The sequence below is a fragment of the Convolutriloba macropyga genome, chromosome 2 (genome assembly GCF_964194025.1).
Source record: "Convolutriloba macropyga chromosome 2, txConMacr16.3, whole genome shotgun sequence".
NCBI classification, from domain to species: domain Eukaryota; kingdom Metazoa; phylum Xenacoelomorpha; order Acoela; family Convolutidae; genus Convolutriloba; species Convolutriloba macropyga.
The window spans coordinates 55,564,319-55,590,055 of NC_134469.1; the positions used below are offsets into that span (position 1 = coordinate 55,564,319).

A 25,737-nucleotide genomic window follows, 5' to 3' on the forward strand; every position below is an offset into this window, starting at 1 on the left:
AATACCCATGTTTTAAGGTCAGAGTTTAAGCGTGCATAAAAACTAGCTATACTAAGCGAATTTAGCTCAAAGTTGCTTTAAAATTGTATACATAAACTCGATTTCCATGATGCGTTTTCTTATAGCTACTTTGAACCTCATTTAAATCATTAGTTGCCACTCTGTAAAAAAAGCATTTCAACGTGACCCTTTCCAACGCCCACGAAATATAATTACAGAAAACCTAATCCCTCTCGCTACTAATAGTGGATTAAAAAGAGAACATGCGGCTTTGCAATTACCAATAAAACTTCTCACAACAACAATTTAGCCTTTGAGTTTAGTACTTAGCACTAAATTTTGGGAAATAACTTTTTAGGCTAAAAACATCCTCGGAATGGTGGAATTGGGCTACGTTTATCCATGAATTCCAGTTACAATTTGTCAATTTTTTTGTAAGATATAAGTAACTTATTTCCAAGATTTGAAAATAACATTTGAAACGTTATAACTGGCACCACATTTATTTTTTTCTCTCGTTTACACAAAACGCTAAATTCATTGAAATTTGCTCTTTTGAACATTTGCTACGTAATGAACTCAAACGGGGTTGAGTTTCAATCTTTCAGAGTTAGAAAAATTTGTATGTCAGCTTTAACAAAATTTTAGTTCATTGTTACAGATAAAACCTTTTCCGCTTGCAAAGTATTCTTTCATTTTTTATTCAGAAACATACTTGAAAGTGTTAAAAAAAGAAACTTCACTGTTTAAATTCTTATCAAATGAGGCTTGCGTTGTTTTTCGGATTTCAATTAAATGGGCTCGATCTTTGAACGCAGCTTATTTTTTTAAAAAAAAATAAATAACAACAGTGTTCCAACCATTTTCAAAGGTTGCAGCTTTAGAAAACTGTTTTCTTTTGTTTGTAAACTTTGGATTAATAAACTTCCTGGTTACACGGACCCAAATCATCTCGATTTTTCTCGAAAAAAATAGTGTTTATAATTGAACCTGTGACTTGGTCGATTTTTATGTTGGAAAATGGGATCTATTATGCCCCCAGTGTTTTATGCCCCACGTACAAATTATGCGTTGTTATGGAGCACGTTGCTATGTAAAAATATAGCACATCCAACTTGGGGGGAGGGGAGGAGGGGGGGGGGGGTAGAACAATCTGGAAAATGATAGGCCAGCACCTCTCATCTAGAGGGGGGTTTTCCACAGACTTCAAGACTGTGACAGATGTTCTACTTACCCCAGTGTGCCTTCCTCGATGCAGTCACTGAATCCAGAGGTGTCATGGATCTTGTTAAGAGAGAGGCCAGCTTTGTAGCTCCAGCCTGGCCCAATGTTGAAAGAGTACTTCTTGTCCAATGTGGTCAATACTGAGTGGGTGGGGTCATAGAAAAATATCTGAAGAGCCAATCCTCCTCCCACGTCCAGAAACGGAACCCCCTGATCTATCTCGGCATCTGTTGAAAAAGACGCTTTTCCGCACCAACTTTTTGATCTCATGATTGCAGATGATCAAAAATCTAATAGCTGTGTTAAAACGAGTGACCTAACGCGAGTTACCTAACAACTTTTTGTGTAATGAGGACATTTTTGGACTGCTGGGAGCTCAGAAACTGACTGATACTGTTCAATTAAGTCCGGAAACGTTCATTCGCCGTCACCCTAACGCTCATCGCCTCTCCTATGCATATTATTTGAAAGCAGATCATACAAAGTTTTTTTCTTTTACTATTAAAGAATCTATGAAAATTTAAATAGCAATCAACAAATAAAACAAACTCAGCGATAAGCCCGGCGCCGGGACCTACAACCAGTGAAATAACAGTCTGCTTTGGCTGTACCTAAAATTACAGTCTGATTAACCTACCAAAATACACGCTGCTCTTTTTCTGAATCAGTGGCAAACAGTTCTCGAGAACTTCAAGAGAAAAACCAATCTAATTTGGTTTGTACACCTGAAATACCACAAAAAAATTAAAACATTTCTGTTCTTATTCTGAATCAGCACTTGTAAAAATCGTAATTAATCTGATTTATTACAACAATAACTTATAGAAAACACTCTTCGCGATATCTCTTATCATGCTCAAATTTGCTCAGCTAATTTGCGTATTTACAAGATCAACGGCTATGTTTCAAAACACTGAATAGTTATCTTGCAACATGTAGCAAGATCAAATCAATCGAATTCGACAGGGGATCTTCGACAGGTTCCTAATTTTAACTGGGTTGCTCATTGAGGACCGCTCATCGAACAATAATTAACTGCTTTCTAGCCATATGCTCTTTGGAATGTAAAAAATAACAAAAAATGAACACAAACGGAAGGAGTTCTGGACAAGGTTCCAGGACAGTAGATCAAAAGTACAAAAAATCAGAAACAAAAAAGGAAGAAAAACGAAAAAAGGAAAAAATGAGCAAAGATTGGCAATTGCTCTTTATTTTCATTAGCTGAAATTGAGATGAGATACCCACCTCTGGTCAAGCCTTGAGAGCCCAGATCTAGCCTTAGTGGCGCTTCAGACATAAAATCAGTCTACAAGACCAAATATATCAACACAACCGAATATGTTAAGTTGTATAAAAAGTGATTGCTTCAAATTGATTGGCCGACATGAAGTAGGAAACATTTCAAGCTAGATGTTTTTGCAATTAGCTATGATATATTTCCAGCTAATATGATTGATCTAAATGCATCATAAACGGCGCTCTGGCCTAAGAGCAATGACAGTTACTATGGAAACTACAACACTTTTAATGGGGATTTTCAAAAGTTCCAGCACTTTTTGGCAATATATGAAAACAAACTTAAAAGGTTTTGGAGTGCATGTATGTAATTAAAAACTAAAGGCATTCAGGAAACTGAAAAATGACCTTGCTAAATATTTTTGCTGATGTGGTTACTATTAAGATTGGTGTTATTTGCCCCTCCGTAGATAACAAACCCCTATTTGTTTTTGTGGTTCTTCATACTAATTGTGCATTTTAATTCGCAATTTCGTGCTGTATTATTTTCTAAATTAAAAAAGATACAAAGTGAACACATTTATGGCAAAGGTAGTTCATTGGTTCCGAAATGTGAGAATGTTTCACACAATTTTGTGCCTTCATTAACTACTCACTCCAATTTCTTTGTGTCAGGGTACTTCGAAACCATCACGTGATGTGTTCTTCAAATTTAGCAAACAAATTCCTATCATCAGCAAGGAGCACAACCTTATTAGTTTTTGGCACTTTATTACTTCTATATGTTAAAACAGCATACCGATTTACTATGCTACAAGGATCCGAGTAACTCAGGGGCAGTACTCCCTAATAACAACCAACCAGTGTAAAACGAACAGCCCCTAGTACAAATAATTATCGCTAAGGGGACTCCGAACCTACCATCTCTAGACATGCAGTATAGCGTGTTAAGCTTTACACCACATCCTAGTAATGTGGTAATTCTTTTGGGCTTATTTACTAGCCAGCTGTTGGTTGTTACAATTTTACCAAATATGAGGCGCAGTTTCTGGTTTTGGTCACGCACGACTCTGTCCTTGGGAGTGAACTCCAAACACATCACATTCAGAGTCTTCACAAAGTCCCAATCGCCCTCGTGCCTGCAAACGTCACAACAAGTTTGCCAATCCTTGTTTCGTTTAATTGGAACATTGTTCGACAGCATTACAGCCGGCGATTCAAGAATAAGTCATTTATACAATGCACTGACTAGTTGAACACCCGGGATGACCCTTCTTAGATACCATATCAAAGACCATATATGGTTCCATCCAAGTCTAAGCAAAATTTCTTGCATGATCTTGCTGTGGTTTCCAAGAAGCCATAAATGATCTTTGGTATGATTTTCAAAATTTTACATGAAATTGGTAATTTAGGCAGATCAGCACGTTTTCGATGGTTTTCCCACCGATGGAACATTTTATGGTCTTGGATATGGTATCCAGGAAGCCATAATGGTCTTAGATATGGAAATTCAGACACCATATATGATCTTGGATATGGTTTCTAAGATTCGGCAAAAAGATTCATTTGTTCTTAGGAATATTACTCATGCCCGGTTAGAGACATGTACCATGTCCATGTTAAATGCACAATATCAGACACAAAAACAAGTTTTTCACTGCGTTTTAACTTATCTCTGCAAATTTCTCTATGTTTCTTTCGTTTGTGTTTTATTATATTCTACTCTGCAAAATACGTCAAAAATTTCTTACCATATTTCAGCGCATTATTACGCAAAGCTTTTGGGCAGAAATGTTCGAAAATTCAGCGCTTTTCCTACTCAATTTTTGGAAAGTTCCAAATATGTGTGCTCACTATTGTGAAGAGCTCGAAAAGATGCATGGACCCTGCAAGGCATCGAAGAAACCCGAGAGCTCCCATATGACTCATACACCGAAATTGTTCGTGACATATTGTATTTCTTTTTAATCATATATTATCTAAATTGTCTGTCTAAATTCTCAGTTTTAGTTTCCCTCTAAATTCACTGTCAGAAAAAATTTGTACAGCATAAAGTTCCCACCTCATTGTTCTCATTTTTTTGTCATTTTTGTGACCTAAAAGACAAAGGATGATATTTCATCATTAATTTTCAAATGCGACTCCTCAATGAAAAAAAAATTACACAGAAAAATGTTTGTAAAGCAGAACTAACCTAGTTGCAGCCTAAACTGAAGATTCAGTTTTTTTAAACTAAAACCCACGTACCGCTCCTTTTATTGAGGTCAAAATGGGAAAATTTTGTGATATCTGATTAATTGCTTTATAATTGCCAAAAAATGAAAATAAGGCCAAAAACAACCTCAACACATTTTTCTTTAAAGAGAATACAAAACAGCTAACAGTGATGTTCTGTTTTCAACTTTGGCAGAGAAATTGGTCAGATAGAACTGTGTTCTAAACAGAAAAGGAAATTTTGAGAAACTAGTAAGTAGAAGCACAGAAAATTGACAAAATAAAAAAGACTTTTAAAATTGGTTTTAAACTCAGTTAGTTTTTAAATTGAAATAGCAAATTGCCAAACACTGAGCATACAATTTAAAGGAAACTAACAATGGCTGGGTCTCTAGTAGAAGGCTCTAAGCAAAAACAACGCTTGAAAAGAAGATTTCCAAATTTTTTTTTACAGTTGTTAGTAAACATGATAGACCAGGTAAGTCTCTAGTTTCTCCTAGAAGAGAAATTTGAAGATCTTATGAAACATTGAGTTGATTAAACAACGAAATGAGGAAAGAAGGAGTTATGAAACTCGAATGTATTAACAATTGACAGACGTTTGGGGAAAATTATATTTAATTTTGGAACTTTTCCGTTTATGTCCCCCCCGCTTAATGGGTGCATATTATTTGCACCCCCAGACGCACGTGATATTTTTTTACATAATCATTTAATATGTAATGGAACGTGCTCTGTAACAGGGGGGAGCATAACGTACTGGGGGCACAAACGGAATAGATCCTTAACTTTTCAGAGAAGACAGTAATAATAATTTGAAGGAGAAATATCTGATGTAATAACTAAGTAACTTATTTAATTGTTCTTGTGGTGTAGGAGGATGCTTGTTAGGTTTTTAGGTTATAATTTTGCTTTTATTAACTTTTTGCGGCTTTTTCTGAAATAAAAACAACAAATAAGGCTTCCAATAGAATCAGAATTTAAGTAATTTTAGTTAATTCACACTCAAATTGTTGTGTAAAAACATGAACTCATAGCGTCCAAAAGTCTTTACGTCTTCAGAAAGTTAGCTCTGAAAACAAAAACAGATTTTTATTGATGGTCAATGCATTGGTTGTGGAATGAGAACATTGTCTGTTTACACTTAGTAAACACGCTAGAGGTCTTTGTGAAGAGAAAAAGTTATCCAGAAAAAACTTTATTTTCAGAACTTAAGTGTTACTTGTATGGCATACAGATCGTCAGTTTTTACTATTCGAGCTGCAAAATTAAAGATTGTTTGATTCGACAAAACGAATTGTCATAAATTTGAAAAAAAATTTACCTGATAAAAAGTCTGTATTCTTATATGCATTCAATGAAGGCCATTTGAAACAGACAAAAAACCAGAAAATTTCAAAAGTTTAGGTTTGATCACGATGAAAAAAAGACTAAGAAGTCTTTAAAATCTGGGTAAAAGTGTTTCATTTTTAAGAAAAAACTTCACAGTCTTCTTCCAGAATCTTTACCCGATCGTGCTCGAAAAACTGACCCTATTTTACAAATAGGGAAAATATAACAGTATTGATCATACTTGAGGTTGAAAAATTAGGACCAAATAATCAACAAATCTGAGAGTAGATAAAATGTTTTTTTTTATATATTACTATAAATTAGCAAACTGAGGCTTAATTTTGACAAACAAAACCAAGAGAAACAATTCAGCTACCATCTTCTTGTGCTAAAATTAGGACAGATGCAGTTATGACAAATCCGCATCGTTAATTAATGTCATTTGACGATCTATTGATAACACATATGTCTTTCTACGTCATATCGGCCAAGATTTACGCAAAAAATCCGGTTGGCTGAATAGTTGCTGTTAAGATGGGATGATTAAAGGGTCCCCGCTAAAACCAAAAAATGATTGAGTGGTATATCGACCGGACTTAACAACTAAAAGACTTAGATTTTAAGTAAATGAAATTAAAAAACCATAGCAGAAATCTGTAAACGAGAAGAAGCTACAATACAAAGTTGTTACAATGACCGAGATAAATACGAACTTGGACGCAAAAGAGTAATTGAAGAACAACATATGAAATGCACATAAAGCAGAAGATTAGACAGTTTCCAAAAGTAGCTAACAATTTGATTGAACATTCAACCAACATAGAAAGCTTAATTACCGACAAGAAGGCACCCTAGTAGAACAAATTGTTGAAACTCCGAGAGACAATCAAAATAATTTTTGAAACCAGAACAGAAAAACAACGAAAAATCAAATTGCGATTATAAGACTATTAGAAAGGCCATGAAAGCAAACGATAAGTACATTAAGGGAATTTGAAGCACAAAACAAGGCAAAAATAAAAAAAATCGAAAAAAAAAAACAAAAATCTAAAGTAACTGCAGCGTTGAACTTCTGATAAAGGTATAATGTGCTACCTAAAGGTAACTCATTTTCTTCCTCTAATAAAATTAGGCGACCTTTGAACTTTTCAGGAGAGCAAGAATCTAACATTTCAGACACGACAAAAAACAGAGAATTGTTTTTTTGATTTGATTTGATTTTTTGTATTTGATTTTTTTGCTAACTGATAAATGTGCTTAAGACGACTACGTTCAGCACTAAACACAGTATTTTCAATAATCAAGTGGGGGACAGCGCAACATATTAATTCCCCATACTGGGTTTAGACAAACTTGAAAATCATTACAAGTATCATGCTTTTCTGAAGTTAAATCTCAACCTAGATACAGCAAAAATCATTGCGTCTTCTCCTCGGTAAAAGGCCAAATAACGGGAAAATAGAAAATTAGAACGTCTCTACAGATTTTCGGATTCGCCCGTATTTTTTTGATTAAACATTTGTAGAACTATAAGCTTAGAAACCCGATCCTTTTAAGCCAATACTTGCTGGCAACAAGAGAGTTGGAACTTAAAGATTCCCACAGTGTAGACAACATACAGAGGAAACAAGATTACGCCGGAGATACCGCATCAACCAAAAAAACTAATTTTTGAAAATTGCTTCAAATGGTTCAGGTAAAACTTAAATTTTATGGGTATCCGTTCAAAAATATATAACATAGCCGGCAGACTGCCGTAGTAGCTGCGAAAGAATAGACTTGCGTGCTGTATAATAGAGAATAGAAACAGATACAGATCTCAATTGGAAAAGAAGTCGACGGCACTGGAAAAGCTAGAAAAATAACATTCAGCGATAAAATAATAAAGCTTGTTTACAATCATTCCGCAGAAACCTTTTATGAGAGACCTTTACTGCACATATAAATTCCTGTGATTTTAAACTAACTAAAATTAAGCTTAAATTCTAAAGTGCAAAAGTCATTTTACTGAGTGAGGTAAGTCACGTGTGATCAAAATCTAATCAGGCAAATGATCTTAAAATCTTTTCTAGAGAGAGAATGGGGAATGATATCACACGCGCAAACACCTTTTTGTGAGGAGGAAGTCATTCAGAAAATTTGTCTTTTTCAGTTTTGCTGTGTGAACAAATAAAAGAACTAATTTTCTAATGTGAAGAATCTAACGTTCTAAGAACTAATGTGAACTAACGAAAAAGAGAGTCAGACGAAAAAAAAACAAAAAACCAAGAGCACCCCAATATAGTTCTGCTCAGCTTACAGCTTCGCGGCTATAAAAACTAAAAAAATCATCGCTCCGTTTCAGCCAAAAATTTAGATTACGTAAGGTATTTTCTGGGATCGGTACAGTATCTCGTAAAAATGGCATCATCCGCGATCAAGACACTGCAAAAAAACAAGTTCTCTTGAGAATGAGGAAAAGATTAACAACAAGCATTTGAAAACATAATTACAAAATTAAATAAAGCCTTTGAAACTGCGACATGAACAAAGAAACGGTATTTTGGATTGATGAAAGTACACTCGGACTTATTGCAATATTTTACCAAAATAAATGCGTCAATCGCGGAAAAATTTGGACGAATGAACGGAAACGCAGAAAGTTTTGTCTGAGAAGTATTGTAAATGGTTGCCATCTTTAATTTGCGTTCCATATTTCATATTTCAAACACCATCTTTTCGGTAAAAGATTTAACCGAAAATTTGAGGACAAGGCACTAATTGATGTACTCAACAAAAAAACCGACTAAAAACGAATTACTTCAAGGTTTTTGTCCTAAATAAGGAAAAAATTGCATTTGTCAACAAAAAGACGTAAAAAAAGAGATATCTGAGTCATCAAGTGAATCAGACTACTCGGACACATCAGAGGCAAATGCAAAGTTCCATCCGTTGCTAATCAACTAATTAATTAACAATAAATTAGGCAGCCAAGAAACGGATAAAAGTTCGAGAAACATACCTGGCGCTGTTGGATCTCATCGACCAACCATAATAACTGAGAAAAGTGAATAACCGCTAACGAAATAGAAACAGAGGAAAACTTCCATCAGCCATAAACGGACACCAACTTTCCCAGAATCCCGTCATACACGAATCAACTGATGAACGATTTCGTCTTCATCAAAAAATTATTTGGGACACAAAAATGGAGAAGTCAACTGATCCGGACAATACGGCACGAGACATAGCACACGAACTAGTCAAAACTAAGAAAAACAGGTAAGATTAAGAAAAAGCGAGATACATAATTAGGAGCTGGTATAAAACAAGCTAGGCCAGGTAAGAGAGTCCCAGAAAATCTAAACGAAAAATAAATGATAATAAAATGCAACAGGGGTAACAGAATATGAAGGTTATAACTTTTAATGAGTGAAGACCCTCCAATTACATCACTGGGGTCGTCTTAAAGCATAAAACCGAAACCCAGAGACAAAATTACCAAGACATGGCCGGCCCTACAATCCCTTGGAACCAAATGTAAATATGATAGTTTTTCAGGTGAATTTCTTCTTTTGTTTTATCTTTTATGATTAGTTATTGGTCGACTGGTTTTTTGATAAAAATACATTGTCCAAAATCTAGACATTTGGGCAAAGTGGGGCAATATAGACTCTGTTTGGCCAAAGTCGGCTATCAAAAGAATTTGTATTGACTTTAACAAGAGCCTCGACTTAGGTTCGCCTCAAAATTCAAACTTTTCGACACCTCGACCAAGTATTGATTAAGAAAATCTTTTTAATGTTGAATGGGTCTTTTTGAAACAAAAGTTATTGTAAATTATTGTTCAATAATTCCAATTATCTGTTCGTACAAATCGTATTTGACATTTACAAAAGACTCAAATTTGATCCATGAAAATTTTGTTTAATAAACTGAACCCTGAAAAGGCTCTTTATTGACACATGAGAATAGCTTTGCATTAATATTACATTTGGGGATAAAATCATGAAAGGAGAAAGCTCGAGCGCTTTCATCTATGAAAAAAAACATGCCGGGACCTATGAAAGAGTTTTGTAATGACTTTAGGTATCCGCTCGACCGTGTAATTCCAATCAACTTTGCCCCCTCTTCACTTTTATGTCTTTAAATAAAGTTTAGATCTTGACTAGGGATTTACATTGTCTCGGAAAGTTTTGCGTATAACTATTGAAGTCCTTATGAAGCTTTATGTTTCAGCAACACAAAATTAGGTAAGAAAAGCTAATTTATTGCAAGAAACTTTCTAATGTACCCTTTTTGTTCCTCTTCTTGTCTGAACCAACAAGTTTGAATCGATCAGAACACTATAGGTGTGAAGTAAGACCGCATTGTTTATGATAATATGTGAATTTACGACCTCAGATTAAGGTTGTTGGCTGAAATTACGTAATATATGAGCTGACAACCTCTGAAAAAATAAGTATCGGCGAAAAATCTAACATAATTATCCGCAACTCATTAAAACCGTAAATGAAAACCGTAAATTAATGGTTGCAACACTACTCAAAGTGATATAACAAGCGTGCGTTAGGCTAACGTTGGCCTTGAATTAATATAAGAAAATGTCCCATAAGTGATATATAACGTCAAGTTTTGCGATTTCGTCAAATGTTTCTCAAAAACCATTCCTATTTAAAAAAATGGCACCTTCTGGGTAGAGGAGTCGTTCAATGGGACCCATACTATTTTGGAAGTTCCGCCCATCCATAAGGATGGTAAAACAACACGAGATTTGTCTATTGGGTCAACGCAATTTATTACACAAAACATGTGTAGGTCCGAAACGCGAAATTTTCTATGGTTTTTTTAATGTAGAAATTAGTTTTATTTCTTCACTTCTAAGTCTAGGCTGTAGTGATAAAAAAGCGTGCACTTGGCTAACGTTGGCCTTGAGTTAAGAAAAATTCCCACATAATATATATATATATATATATATATATATATATATATATATACATATTATATATATATATATATATATATATATATATATATATATACACATATATATATATATATATATATATATATATATATATATAACTATTAGATCACGTTTTACGATTTCGCCAAATGTTTCTCAAAGCTTCATTTCTACTTAAAAAATATATTAGGACCTTCGGGGACAAGCAGTTGCTCGAGGTTACCCATACAGTTTTGATATTGCCTTCTATCCATAAGCATTGTAAGGCACCAAGTCTTTTTTGTTTGGCTTTTTTGTTTGAATTTTGGTGGCTAAAATTTTAAAAAAGTTTGAATTTCTTGTTAAATGTCCAACCCTTTGTTCCTTTTCAGGGACCTTCCTGTGTCCCAACCCTGTGTTCCCTATATATATATATATATATATATATATATATATATATATATATATATATATATAAATCAGGTCTTGGAAAAAAGAGCCTCGAATTTTGCTTGTTTTGCAAGAAAAACAGTCAAAACTGTTTTCTTTTGTAGTTTAAGAAGTTCATGAGGACGCACAAAAAGACCAAGACCCTTTAAATGCCTCATTTTTGTTATGGAGAAGTAAAAACCATAGAACTCCCTTATTATGGAAAAGTTGTAGTCATAAAACTTTCCTTCATGGAAAAGTTTTAGTATAGAATTTTCATTTAAGGCAAAGTTGTAGTTTTAACAATCTTTTAATTTTTCTGTGGTTTATGAAGTCAATGGTCCATAATATGAAAGTTCTATGATTAAAACTTTTTGTCAATCCGGTTGTGCTTTCAAGCATCGAAACAGGAGTAGACGTGTTTAAGTTATGATCGTGGTTTGCTGATGTTTAGTTAAGAAACTGGCTGGTTACCTGCAGTCCTCTCCGTTCCACTGGCAGAACTTGATGAGCTCTGTGAGGGATGAGGAGGCTGATCTACTGAGGAGGTCAAAGTTTACAGCCGACATACCAGTGTCACTGAAGTCAGGGTCAAGATACTGTTTCAGTGTTTCATCCAGTGTCTCTAGATAATCTATACACATACAAAAATCAATCAATTTTATTATTAATTGAGCAATGGTATAAAATAACTGTTCTTCAGGGTATATAAACAAATTTTTTCTTTACAAATGTTTCATTCCACTTTCAGCGAGAAATTCATGTACAACCATTAACACAATTAAGTTTCATTACAACAGCATTTTCGAGAGTTTGTGAGTTTGAGATTGAATTTGGGAAGTTGACTCTAAACTGTACAATGTTACTGGGGTACGAAACCATTTTAAACACCGTGGAGGGTTTTTACTGGTTTTTCCTGATTGCTATTACTTGTAGTTGGGTACTTCTGGCTAGCCGCGTTTGCAATTGTTATTGGACATTGTTAGACATGAAGGTAAGTTTTGTCAGAGAGGGGGAAGAAAGAAAGAATAGGTAAATGAAAGAGAAAGAAAAGAAAAAAAAAGAGATTGAATTAAGCTAGAACTGGAAGAAGGGCTGAGCATCAATCAGCTATGTTTGTTTACTCGAGACAGATGCGGCGCGTTGGGGGATCGAACTCGAATGTTTCATTCTACTTTCAGCGATCCTTTATAAGCGATGTTTTTAATTTTCTCCCAATTAAAGCTCAAGTTTTATATGTGCCCCCATTAAAAGTAATTTTTAAAAAAAGTCCCGTTCTTTTTTTGAAGGCAATGTTGATGTTAGAACTTTAAACGGTAAATGTCAATAGATTCATTAGATGCACTACACCTCGACTTATGAAATTTTTTAATAATTTCAGTAGGGGGTCCAATATTGACTATAACTACACCATTCAGTTCCTAGTTAAAGTCCAAGTATAAAGTCATATTTGGGTCGAGCTTAAGTCCAGCAGCTAAAACTTGGGTCGAGCTAAAATCGAGAATCAAAAATTTGGGTCAAACCGAAGTCTAGTTGAACGATTAGGTCCACCTAAAGTATTTTCACGGGCTGTTTGAACCGAGCATGGTCTTTTCAAACTACTTTTCAGTCGCGCAGGATCTTTTCATTAGTCGACGTCTGATTCTGGGTGCTAATTTAAATTGATAGATATCAATTAATATTGATTGAGCCAATGGATATATGTAGAAATTGATAGATATACAGGCACACACTCAGCTTACGCCTAAGCGCACATAGAAACAAAGAATTTACTTGGTGCAGGTATTAAACAAAACGTAACTCTGTTATACGGTGCTAGGAAAATTGGCCGACAGGGCGTTTAGCCGACAAGGAAAAAATGAGAAAATTTAGCCGACAGTTTTATCATAACTGTTATACTCCTTACTTATGCTATATGCGTATTCTGGATTGGCTCTGGCATAGTACTCGTCGTAATACTGGGTCACTCGAGGATATTTGAGGATTGTTTGAGTAACATTATGTCTGAACTCCCATCGCATGCTCTCAAACATCTCATTCTTGCTCATCTGTGTTAAAAGACGACTCAGAGGTCCAGTTTTCCTCCCCGGAACATCCAGCACTGCATTCCATTGATCATCTTCCTGGAATTATAACTGGTTAAATATCCACAAATAGTTATATCAAAAATTTCTATTTGCAGAAAAAATCTGGTTTTCAAATTGAAATACTGTAATTATTCCCTTTTTCAATTCCTATTGCTTTAAAACAATCTATCAATGTTTTAATTCAAATGGACATCAAAAATGGTCCATTATCAGTTGAAAACTGTTAATAAAGCTCAAAAATTTTCAGCGATCGAATTTTCTATATTGATAAGAATCTTGCAAGATACCCATTCGTCTTGCAAAATCCTGCAAGATACAAGATTTCGTAAGATCTTGCAAGATAATAATTTTTAGCAAGAATCTTGCAAGATAACCATTTTTTTGCGAGAATCTTACAAGATCTTGCAAGATAACCATTTGGTCTTGCCTGGGGTTACTATTTTCTCTTTAAGACATCCAAATATGGTTCACCAACATTTTCTGCTCATTTCTTTTGCCGATACTTACATATTACCAGCAGACAGAAGTTGCTGCGAAAGCTGATAAACGTTTAACTCAATAGTGCACGAGCAATCCTTTTGACGTGCGACGGCAGTGCATGTGATCCTCGGAGCGCTACCAATCTCTTTCAATCGAAACAGTAGAGTAATAGAGTAACATCCGGGGTTCTTCTCTTCAATTTTTCAGAACAAATCTTCCGTTTTTTGTTCCGACCCACTTGTGGGGGGAGGAACTATACACTCAAATGGGTTTTTTTTGCTCAGACAATTTTGGCCGATAGGTATATTCATCGTAAAGAAGTGAGACGTGTATCATTAGAAAGCCCGTCCAGCGTAAAATATGAAATTGAAAAAATTTTTTATTTACATTTTTAACAGGGAGTTGTCGAGGTTTGCAGTTTTGGAAAAATAGAGTGAATTCAGTTGTTTTTAGAAATACTGTCCGTAATTTTTGACCAGACTTTGTCAATTTTGCTTAAAAATTGTCTATATTTTTTAAAACAATGTTATTGGTTTTACGCTTAAGGATAGAGAAGACTCACCAATTTGTTTTATCCGAGCTTTTGGTTAATACTTCTGCTAAATTTTTCGAATTTGATACTTTTAAATCAAAAAGACTCTTAATACGCTTCTGTATCCTACTTGGTTTAAATTTACTGGAAATAGAGACCTAATATCTGATGCCACAACTTTTGAAAACTTCAAAAAAGATAGCTGTATATTCGCTTCCTAAAGGAGATTTCTGGAATTAAGTTTTTGCCGGTTTTTCGAATCATTCTAATAGTTACAAAAAATGCATGATTTTTATGCGGTTCATTGAAATATTTCATTAGATAATTGATCTATTTTGCAAACATATGCAAAAAATAAATGTTTTTGATGGACGAGCAGGAAAATTGGGGCTACGTTTGGACTCAAGATGGATTATTACAATCATTGGTTGTTAGGATTGTATTAGGGTGCGGTTTTTTGAAAATGTTTTCGCAATTTTCGTTTTATTTATGTTGACTACTGAAAAGAATGATTTCAAATTAGGGCGTATTCAATTACACATCCCATTTACAACAAAATATTACCATGCAAAAAATAGTTGGTCTTCAGGGAAAAGCTCATAGTTTTTATGGCTTTGACAACGTGTTTTCGTAAAAGTTAATTGAATCCTTTTTGTTTTGCTCTCATTTGTCTTTCTTTTTGCAGCCTCATGATTACGTCTTGTTATATAAAGTTTCAATTTTGTTCCTAGGGAGCTGAAGGTGAGCCTATACATTTCTTTTCGTTGTTATCTAGTGCCTCTTATGACTTTTGTCCTCTTTTTCCTTTTTTCAACAGTATTTTTGTCCAAATGTAGCTTTGTCTCAATATCTATATGGCAATGCTTATTCCACGCAAAGGAAAACCCTTTGCAGAAGTGTCATAATTAAAAAATGGCTTTTTGGAATTTGTACTACGAAATTTTGTAAAACTATTGTTAACTTTCGCTTATTTTCGTATTTGAGGTAGTTATTTATTCTCTTTTCAACTAATCAAAATCAGAATAGTTCCCATTGGCATTTAAAAAATGCGCAAAAGAACCTTATTAAAGATTTCAATGAATAGTATTTCAGTGAATAGGATTCATTGGATGTTTAATTGAATCTTTTTCCTGATTTCATTTTATAGCTAATTGTTTTGAAGACTTTCAATTAATTTTCGTAGAGAACAAAAAAAATGGGAATAACCAGAAACGTTTCTTTAAGGAACTAAGTGAGTCTTGAAGGCCGTGAGCTATAAACAGAAATCAGCAAATAAATTCAACTAAACATCCAGGGAAGCAATCAAGGTTTTTGATTTTCCAAATATGCCGAATGACAACGAAAAAAACGCCAAATAGCCAAAAAAATTCTTAATAAAATTTGCGAGAGCAGTGATGCGCAACCATTAAAACTATAGACTGATAACTGAAACCTTGTCTTCTTTGTCGTCAACAAGTAACAAAGTCTTCTTATTGACAGTGATCATCAGTTTTCTGTTGCTCTTAACCTTATTTTTTTGTTGTTTATGTTTTGACAGATGTCTATAGAGCTTAGAGTTGTGTTTTCACAAAAACTTAGTAAGTTTTCGATACCGGTCAATATATGTGTTTTTTTAGTGTCTTTTCCTCAAGGACACTTTACCTAGACAAACCCAAGGGACCCAAGTAATTTGTTCAAACCTTGTCGCCATTTTAAAATTCTTAATGATTTTTACTGTATTATAGATTTAATGTCTCAAACACTGTGGCTTCAATAATTTGTTTATAAAACTTTGGCTTCTGTCCGTATTTGCCGTTTTTTTGTCTTCTTACGATTGGGTCTCCATAATAACAAACACAACTGGCTGTTGAGGGCTTTTGGATTGTTTGAATTTTCGAAATAACTTCTTTTTCAAAAAATCAGTGGATTTTTAAGCTTTGTCGTCTTTATCTAACTTTTTTTCTTTTTTGCAGTGTATCCTCAGTAACCACAAGTTGCTTCCTTTTTCCAGGACACCAAGATGCAATATTAAAAAAAGTTATTTTTAATCAATGGTTTCTTGGCATTGGCACTACGGATTATTATAAGAAAAATCTGATTTTTGGATAATAGACCATTCTAAATTTTGTGTTTTTTCCACATTATCACACAGATGGAGTAGTCCAATTGGCTTTGAAAAAGTGCAAATTTATTGATGTTTTTTATATTATTTATAATTAGCCTATGATTTCAACGGTTGCTGCACCTACTTTTTAAATTCAATTGTTTTTTTTTGTTTGATTTTCGCCATTGTTTTTGCAGTCGTCCGACATACTACCTTTAACGACAGGTCTCAATTGCTTGCTATGAGAGATTCTGAATAGCTGGGTTAGCGAGTCTTAACTGTTCCGTTCTCTAGTACAGTATAATTTTTTCGTTTAATTGTTTGCTGAAAGATATGTGAATTTGTGAATGCTTTCTTTCTCCTCCTCATTTGGTATATAATAAAACCAAAAGCTGGATGGGCGGGACCAGAACATCGCGTGAAAATGCACATTACCAAGCCTAGTCTTCTATATAACCAAATTGCAACTCACTTGTTGATCGACTCAGGAGAACTGGTGTACATGGATGAGACTATATCAAACAACACTAAGCATATAGGTGAGCGGCTGACAAAAAATCGCATTTTTTAAAATTTTTCTCGGTTTTCAGAAGCAGGAGCTTATACTAAATTATCCAACGCCGGTGATAGTCAAGGACGAAATTGGGATGCGAGTATCTTTTTTGGGAAGCTAGCCATAAAGTTTTTAAAAAATGCAGCTGATGGGAAGCTTCTACTTACGATGACGGCTTGGAAAATTTTCATAACTTATGCTGAGAATTAACACAGTAACAATGAGCATTTTTTAATTATCTTAAGAGCTTATTATTTAAAATTGCACGGTCTTTCCTTTCAAAAAAACATGATTTTAATCATCCAAGATAAGTGTAAAATTTTCGAAATAACTTCTTTTTCAAAAAATCAGTGGATTTTTGAGCTTCGTCGTCTTTATCTAACTTTTTTCTTTTTTGCAGTGTATCCTCAGTAACGACAGCTTGCTTCCTTTTTCCAGGACACCAAGATGCAATACTAAAAAAGTTTTTTTTAATCAATGGTTTCTTGGCATTGGCACTACGGATTATTATAAGAAAAATCTGATTTTTGGATAATAGACCATTCTAAATTTTGTGTTTTTTCCACATTATCACACTGATGGAGTAGTCCAATTGTCTTTGAAAAAGTTCAAATTTATTGATGTTTTTTATATTATTTATAATTAGCCTATGATTTCAACGGTTGCTGCACCTACTTTTTAAATTCAATTGTTTTTTTTTGTTTGATTTTTGCCGTTGTTTTTGCAGTCGTCCGATATACTAACTTTAACGACAGGTCTCAATTGCTTGCTATGAGAGATTCTGAATAGCTGGGTTAGAGAGTCTTAACTGTTCCGTTCTCTAGTCCAGTATAATTTTTTCGTTTAATTGTTTGCTGAAAGATATGTGAATTTGTGAATGCTTTCTTTCTCCTCCTCATTTGGTATATAATAAAACCAAAAACTGGATGGGCGGGACCAGAACATCGCGTGCAAATGCACATTACCAAGCCTAGTCTTCTATATAACCAAATTGCAAATTGCAACTCACTTGTTGATCGACTCAGGAGAACTGGTGTACATGGATGAGATTATATCAAACAACACTAAGCATATAGGTGAACGGCTGACAAAAAATCGCATTTTTTAAAATTTTTCTCGGTTTTCAGAAGCAGGAGCTTATACTAAATTATCCAACGCCGGTGATAGTCAAGGACGAAATTGGGATGCGAGTATCTTTTTTGTGAAGCTAGCCATAAGGTTTTTAAAAATTGCAGCTGATTGGAAGCTTCTACTTACGATGACGGCTTGGAAAATTTTCATAACTTATGCTGAGAATTAACACAGTAACACTGAGCATTTTTTAATTATCTTAAGAGTTTATTATTTAAAATTGCACGGTCTTTCCTTTCAAAAAAACATGATTTTAATCATCCATGATAAGTGTAAGTTTGTCTAAAAGATATTAACATCAGGTATATTCGGAACTCAGATTTTGAATAGAAGCCAAGTTTTTGACAAAAAACTTGATTTTTGCTGAAAAAAATTTTCCTCTATGCGGGAATTAAGTATAAGTAACGAACTGAATTGTTCTCTACTCGAAATTGATTAATATATCAAAGCATTCTGTGGTCTAGATTTTCTTTTTAAAACATATCATTCTGCAGAAGAGCGTAAAAAATTAGCCTTAACATTCTGTCTAAACGACTAACTGAATAAATATCCCAGATTTGCAACTATCTGGAAGAATTCAGTGCCCAAAAAATCCTCATAGTACTTTCAATTTTTTCCAACAACTGGAAAGAAATGAAACTGCAAGAACAGCAATCTAAAAGCCAGGATGTCTTAGATAGCCAAATAATAAGCGAGCAGAGGCAAAAAGACGGCAGCAAAAATCTCCCAATTTTACGCGATTAATAGTTTTTTGTGCCAAAATGATTATCTTTTATGATATTTTCTACAAACACCTCAAATCTAACTGTGGTGATCGACTTTCAGCATATTGGGACGTCGTTCAAAAATTCTCTTTTCATGCATTTTCTCTGACTAATATCATCTACAAACCTTTATTATCTAATTGTCAGTTTTGTTAAGCAATCTGTTCTACACATGATTTCTGAAATTAAAATTGCAAAAAACAAGCAATTCCTGAAATCTCTTGAGAAAATCTTAAAATTTCAGGATTTCCAGAAAAACTGGTAACAGATCTCTCTACTTCCTGAATGAGCGCTATTAGTCTCTTTTATCGAATCAGTAAGAAAGTAACATCTGGGTTCTTTTTTCAATTTTCCAGAACAAAAATATTTGTTTTTCTTCTAAAAAAATTGAAAATTGCAACTCACTTGTTTTTGCTCGACACTTATGACATGAAAACTGATGTATGTGATCAAAACTATATCAAACCACATTGTTCACTAGCTAGAGACTATCTTAATTTAGCTAATGCCGGTGCTAATCAAGAAAAAAATTGGTCTGCAAGTTTCTTTTTTGAGAAGCTAGACATAAAACCTTTGAGAATTTGCAGTTGATGTGAAGTTTTTACTTACGATGAAGGCACTGAGAAGTCATATCATTTACAAGGAGAACAAACATAGTTGCATTGAGATTTTTTTGTTATCTTTAGAATTTAACATTTAAAATTGCGCGCTCTTTCCCATCTAAAAAGCATGACAGCAAACATCCATGATCGGTGTAATTTTGACAAAAAAATGATTTCAGCAATATTCGAAACTAAGTTTTAATTAGAAACTAAATTTTTGATAAAAAAATTTGTTTTTTGATAAAAGAAAGCTTCTCTCTGCAACAATTAACTATAGTGAACGAACTGAATTGTTCTCGAAATTGATTTAATAATATAGCATTCTGTTGTCCTAGATACACGTCACTTTCTTAAAACATTCTTTTGCAGAACTCTAAACTTTAGCGTGCATATTTTTTTTCTTATAGGGCTAATTGATTTGATGTTCCAGGATCGCAATTATCTGGAATTATTCAACGCCTAAACAATCCTCATATTTCTTCCAATGTTTCTTTCAATTTTTTTCAACAACCCCAAAGAATTGAAACTGCAAGATTAACAATCCAGACGCCAGGCTTACAAAAACTTTTCATAGATAGCCATATAATAGTTGAGTAGAAGCAAAATAACGGAAGCAAAAGTCTCCCAATTTCTCTCGATTAAAAGTTTTTGCGCCAAACTGATTAATTTTTAATGATCTTTTCTACAAACACCTTAAATCTAACTATTGTGATAGACTTTCAGCTTATTAAGACGTCCTTCAAAAATCCTCTTCTGAAGCATTTTGTCTGAATAATATAATATATAAATTTTGCTTATCTAGTTGTCAGTTTTGTTCAATAATCTGTTCCACAATTGATTTCTGAAAGTAAAATTGCAAAAAATAAGCAATTTTTGAAATCTCTTAGAAAATTTCTAATAGTGCGCGATTTCGAGAAAACTTGGTAACAGAGCTTCCTATTTCCTGAAAGAGCGCTTTTGGTGTTTTTTAATCCGAACAGTAGGAGAGTAACATCTGGTGTACTTTTCTTCAATTTTCCAGGCGATATGTTAATCACGAGAAATTGGGAGACGTTGCTACCGTTATTTTGCTTCTACTTAACTAGTATACGGCTATCTAATAAAAGTTTTGGTCAGCTTAGCGTCCGGATTGTTGTTCTTGCAGTTTCAATTCTTTGGGGTATGTTAAAAATGAATTGAAAGAAACATTGGAAGAAATATGAGGATTGTTTAGGCGATGATTAATTCCAGATATTTGCGATCCTGGAACATTAATTGAATTAGCCCTATAAGAAAAAAATTATCCGTGCTAAAGTTTGAAATTCTGCAAGATGATATGTTTTTAAAAAGTGACGTGTATCTAGGACAACAGAATGCTTTATTATGAAATCAATTTCGAGTAGAAAACAATTCAGTTCGATCACTATACTTAATTGTTGCAGAGAGAAGCTTTTTTTTAGCAAAAAACAAATCTTTTCATCGGAAATCTGGTTTGTAATTAAAAACTGAGTTCCAAAAATAGCTGAAGTTAAAATTTTTTAGACAAAGTAACACTGATCATGCTGCTTGAAATCATGTTTTTTAGAAAAGAAAAAAATTTCAGCATAAGTTATATAAATTCTCCATGCAGTTATCTTAAGTAGAGGTTTCCCATCAGCTGCAATTTCTTAAAATTTTATCGCTAGGTTCCCAAAAAAAAAGATTTTTGCTTCCGAATTTTGTCCTTGATTGTCACCGGCGTTAGCTAATTTAGAATAATCCTTAACTTCTGACCACTTAGCAACATCAAAGTTTGCGTTTTCTCCTCAGCCGCTCACCTAAATGCTTATCGCGGTTTGGGACGGGGAGACGACATCCGAGGACGAGACAACAGTCGCTTGAAAATGAAAAAAAAACAAAATCGTCTGAAAAAAATCAAAGACATGAAAAAAGAGGATTAGCGAATGAAGTCGTCTGTTGCCTGTTGTTTTCTTGTGTTAGATTGGTCTTTTCGATGTGATGTACTTATTATTTTCTTTTGTTCTTTTAATTTAAAAATTTATCTGCTTTCCCGAGTTTCTTCTCGTAAGACTTAGAGTTGGGATAAGAACGTTGTTTTTTTGTTACAAAACTAGGATAGGATTGGACTTCCGCGGCTTTTTAGGCGCTTTTTTGTTTAGGATAGGTTAATGAGCAAAAAAAAAATCTGGATTTCCAGAAAAATTTTCTACTTTCTTGAGAGAACCTAGTTTTGCAGTTTGCCTTGCTTTTTAGAGCTAAAATGTCTAAAATAAGAAAATACTTTACTACTGGCAAACCTTTCAGCGACTTGTTCTGATTTTAAACCAGCTATGTTTCAGCGCTTGTGGGATTAAAATCACAAACCTGCAAATATATCTACTGCGTAATTCAGCTGTCGTCTAACCTGGTTCAAATCGCAAATGACCACATTAGGAAAGTTCAGCGACTCCTCTCTCTCATACATGAGGTCAACCACTGTCGGCTGGACCACTAAGTATGTGTATAGGAATGAAATCTGCAAGTAGGAACAAATAAACATAAATGTCATCACTACGATCGCCCACAACATACGATGTGAGAATCTTTTCTCAGCATTCAGAGTGTGGGTTATTCCGTGAAGTGAGCCGTATTGTGACCATTTCACCACGGTTTCCATGGCAACCAATTGATAACAAAAGCGATTGATACAGAAGAAACAAAGGTGAAAATGCAAATTAATTTTTCAGCATCGCTTTTTATTTGGTTCTCCTATATCTAGATTGTAAATAACAGTTAAATAATTGGACGGAGCATAAACAAATAAAAGAAATTTAATACGCCTTGCCAAGACATGAGAGATCTTAATTTTTCGAACACGATCTGCGGTGTCCTAGCAATAGCTTTATAAACTAATTTTATACTTATAAATTCTGACTGGTTATGATCTTGCTAACATTCCAAAACACAATCAAAGTTCAGACAAACTTGAGGAAAGCTTGACAATTTTTCGCTAACATCTTCTTCAGATAAAACTTGTTTCCTCTTGCTGGATTTTCCTCAATAATTTTTCTTCAAACAGCTTTCTTCTAGTTGGATAATTTTTCCTCGGGAACAATAGATCAACTTGAGAGTCAATAAATTAGTCTTCAATTCCAATAATGGTTCTCTGAAAGTTCAAACAAAGTGAAGTCGTTTTCCTAATAACAGCTTCCGATTGCTGGCAAAGTTCAGCCTAGTTTATGGCAGCTGTAAACTGTAGAACAACGCCCATGACTGTATAATTCAAACAATTAATTCGTTTATAGTTGTGGGGCGTTGCCGATTGCGGAAACACAATTGTGGTATTTTAAGATCTAAGTCTTTGAAGTAGAAGTAGTAGCGATAGTAAGGTTTGTTTCAGCAGGGCAAAGGACAATTCGCAGCAATAATTGGTCGTAAAAAAATTACAATGTGGACACCCTTCAGGCATGGTAATTTGGGTTAGTACATAATGCTCGGACCGCTCATTCATGTTTTGAATTAACAAGAAAAGGCTCATTAATGTGCGTTCGCACATGATGTTCCAACTCGAGCTCATCTACATTTTTGACTTAATTCTTAACCAAATGTAGAGATGATAAAAAAGAGCGCACACGATATCTACCATTATTACGACTAAGAGGAGAAAAACAAACAAAACAATTTTTGGCAAAACTCAATATCTAATTTTAATAGCACCTAGTAACAACGTCACATTACAGTCAGAAAAAACCCTAACTACACAAATTTACTTTTTCTTAACTACAAAGCAGATGGGATTTTTATTTATTGAGAATAGGTAAGCCGACAAAAAGGAGAAATAATGAGGCAAAACTAAAAAATAAATCAACCTTTTTTAAACCAAATAACTTCAAAGGTCTTCAGAACCATTAGCTTTTAACAAAAAAAATTCTAGAAAAATTTACTAAAATTTTATTAGGAAACCAATATCAACTGTCCAATAGTTTGGACTAAGGCATAAAAGCGGACTAAATGTGCAGAATAACTAAAAATTATACAAAAAAATTGTGAAAACGCAAAACATTTTGGTAATTAAAATCATCAGCTATCATATGAATAATATATCTTTTTAAAATTTCTATTGTTATTTGTACTAATTAAGTTAGAGTTACACTGAAAAACTAATTGTGTTCACATCGGCCTCATTTGAGAATCATTGGGATATGTTATTACGCGAATTTGCTAAAAAAAGACAGAAAAGAAACATAAATATTGGCAACTCAAAAATACATGAAAACGCATTTTGTCCAAAAAAACAAAACAACAGTTACCTCTTAGTACCAATAAACACGTTGAAGTTTGAATTACAAGGATGCGGATGGGAGCTCTCAAAGATGAGAATAAGCTACAAGTTGACGAAAATTACATCAAAAACTGAAGAATTAAAAAAAAATGAAAACATATATAAGAATCTTTAAGACCTTTAGTTAACACTGACTTCATTGAGTAAGTTAATTCAACCCTCAATTAGAAGCTTATGAGAGTTCTTTGCCTTTAGGAAAAGATTAAGACTCTATAAAGAACAAAAAAACAGGCAAAAAAAGCAAGTTCAAAAAACAAATTGAGAGAGAAAAGCATCGAAGCCAATAAAATATGAATCAAGAAAAAATCAAGAAAAATTTTTTCCTTCCGATTAATATTTTAACAGCAACAAGTTTGTTTTTATTATATGAAAATGTATGAAAAAACAACAAATAAACAACAAATATATTGAAACCATGAAAACTTTGAGAAAACCCGTAGTTTCAATGCCATTAAATTCAATTTCTTCTACGGAATTATATAAATACCCTCAGACCAGCCTCGACGAGAACGCAAAGATATCTTTTATTACTAAATCAAGATTTAAAATCATCACAGTAAGTCTCATGGCTATGAAAACGACAACAATTACAGGCAAAAACAAAAATTCATAAAGTTATAGAAGAAAGTCTCGAATACTTCGAAACCCTAAGTTTTTCACTGTAATTTAATGTATCATCAATTCAACTTTTTTCGATTTGCCAAGGCGAGCTGTCGAAACAAGGATAATCCGATATGATTTCAAGAGAAACAAAAAATATGAAAAAAATATCCGAAAACTGAAAAAAAAATATGAAAACTCGTGGTATCGAAGTCATAAAACCGTTAGTTAGAAGAATTAAATGCTAACCATTTTTTATTTTGGTTGCAGTAAAAATGATTTTAGTTTTTTTTGAGACTAACTTACATGTATACAGAAATAAATTTAAGATCGGTTATTGTTACAAAAAATTTCTTAAAAATGTTTTTGAAGTCTTAACAGCTTAATTCGTGACGTTCCACTCAAAGCACTGGATAGGTTTAGTTGACGATAAAAAAGAAGCATATTTCAATTCTATTCAACGATACTGCATTAGACTACAGAAAATTTTAGAATCTCAAACAGAAATTCAATATTTTTAGTAGAAATTACGAAACCTCAAAGTCGAAGCAATAAAAACTTGAGCGATTCCTTCAAAAACGAATTATCTGTTCATTGGGCAACATTTGGTTGTAGTTAGGTATGGTCTTTAACGAAACTTTGGTATGAAAAGGACAAGTTTCTTAGTTACTTGAAATATAAACAAAAAAAATGAAAATGTTTTTAAGAAACAGCTCTTAAATGGAAATCGATTTTTTTTTGAAATAGTAAAACTCCCCATGAGACCATAACTCGCTTTATTTTGTTTTTTCAAACAGAAACATAAAATTGTTTGTTTTTGTAGAGTAAAATGTAATTTTGAGTTAATATTTTAAAAGAAAAAATCTTAATTTGAACGAAAAATCCCATAAAAACGAAAAAACCCTGCCAAATATCACTTGTTCATGAAAAATCGTGAAACTCTAAAAAACGAAACTCACCAAAATCTTTTTTTTAACTCTGCGCTAGACGAGTTTTTTAATGATACCACTCACCTTTCTCTACGATGAAAATATCTATCGGCCAAAATTGACTGAAAAAAAAAATCTTTTGAGTATATAGTTCCTCCCCCCACAAGTAGGGTTGGGACAAAAAGTACCAACTCAAGGATAGATAAGATTTTGAAGGGCAGATCAAGCTTTGTTGTTTTAAATTGATATCTTGCTCTGAAATCAAGAACATATATATATATATATATATATATATATATATAATGTATATATAT

The 25,737-nt window shown here is 33.5% G+C and overlaps 1 protein-coding gene across 1 annotated transcript in view; it reads right to left on the reverse strand.

The window, feature by feature from the left end:
* LOC142334937 (acid-sensing ion channel 1A-like) overlaps positions 1 to 22,229 on the reverse strand; it is a 24,646-nt gene extending 2,417 nt beyond the window's left edge. Inside the window, exons 1-5 of the mRNA XM_075383266.1 lie at positions 21,978 to 22,229; positions 13,269 to 13,485; positions 11,837 to 11,996; positions 3,490 to 3,599; positions 1,235 to 1,451 (exon numbers count right to left, since the gene is read on the reverse strand). Of these exons, the coding sequence (XP_075239381.1) occupies positions 1,235 to 1,451; positions 3,490 to 3,599; positions 11,837 to 11,996; positions 13,269 to 13,485; positions 21,978 to 22,229 (956 nt within the window). The remainder of the gene's footprint in view (positions 1 to 1,234; positions 1,452 to 3,489; positions 3,600 to 11,836; positions 11,997 to 13,268; positions 13,486 to 21,977) is intronic.
* Between the last annotated feature and the right edge of the window lie 3,508 nt (positions 22,230 to 25,737).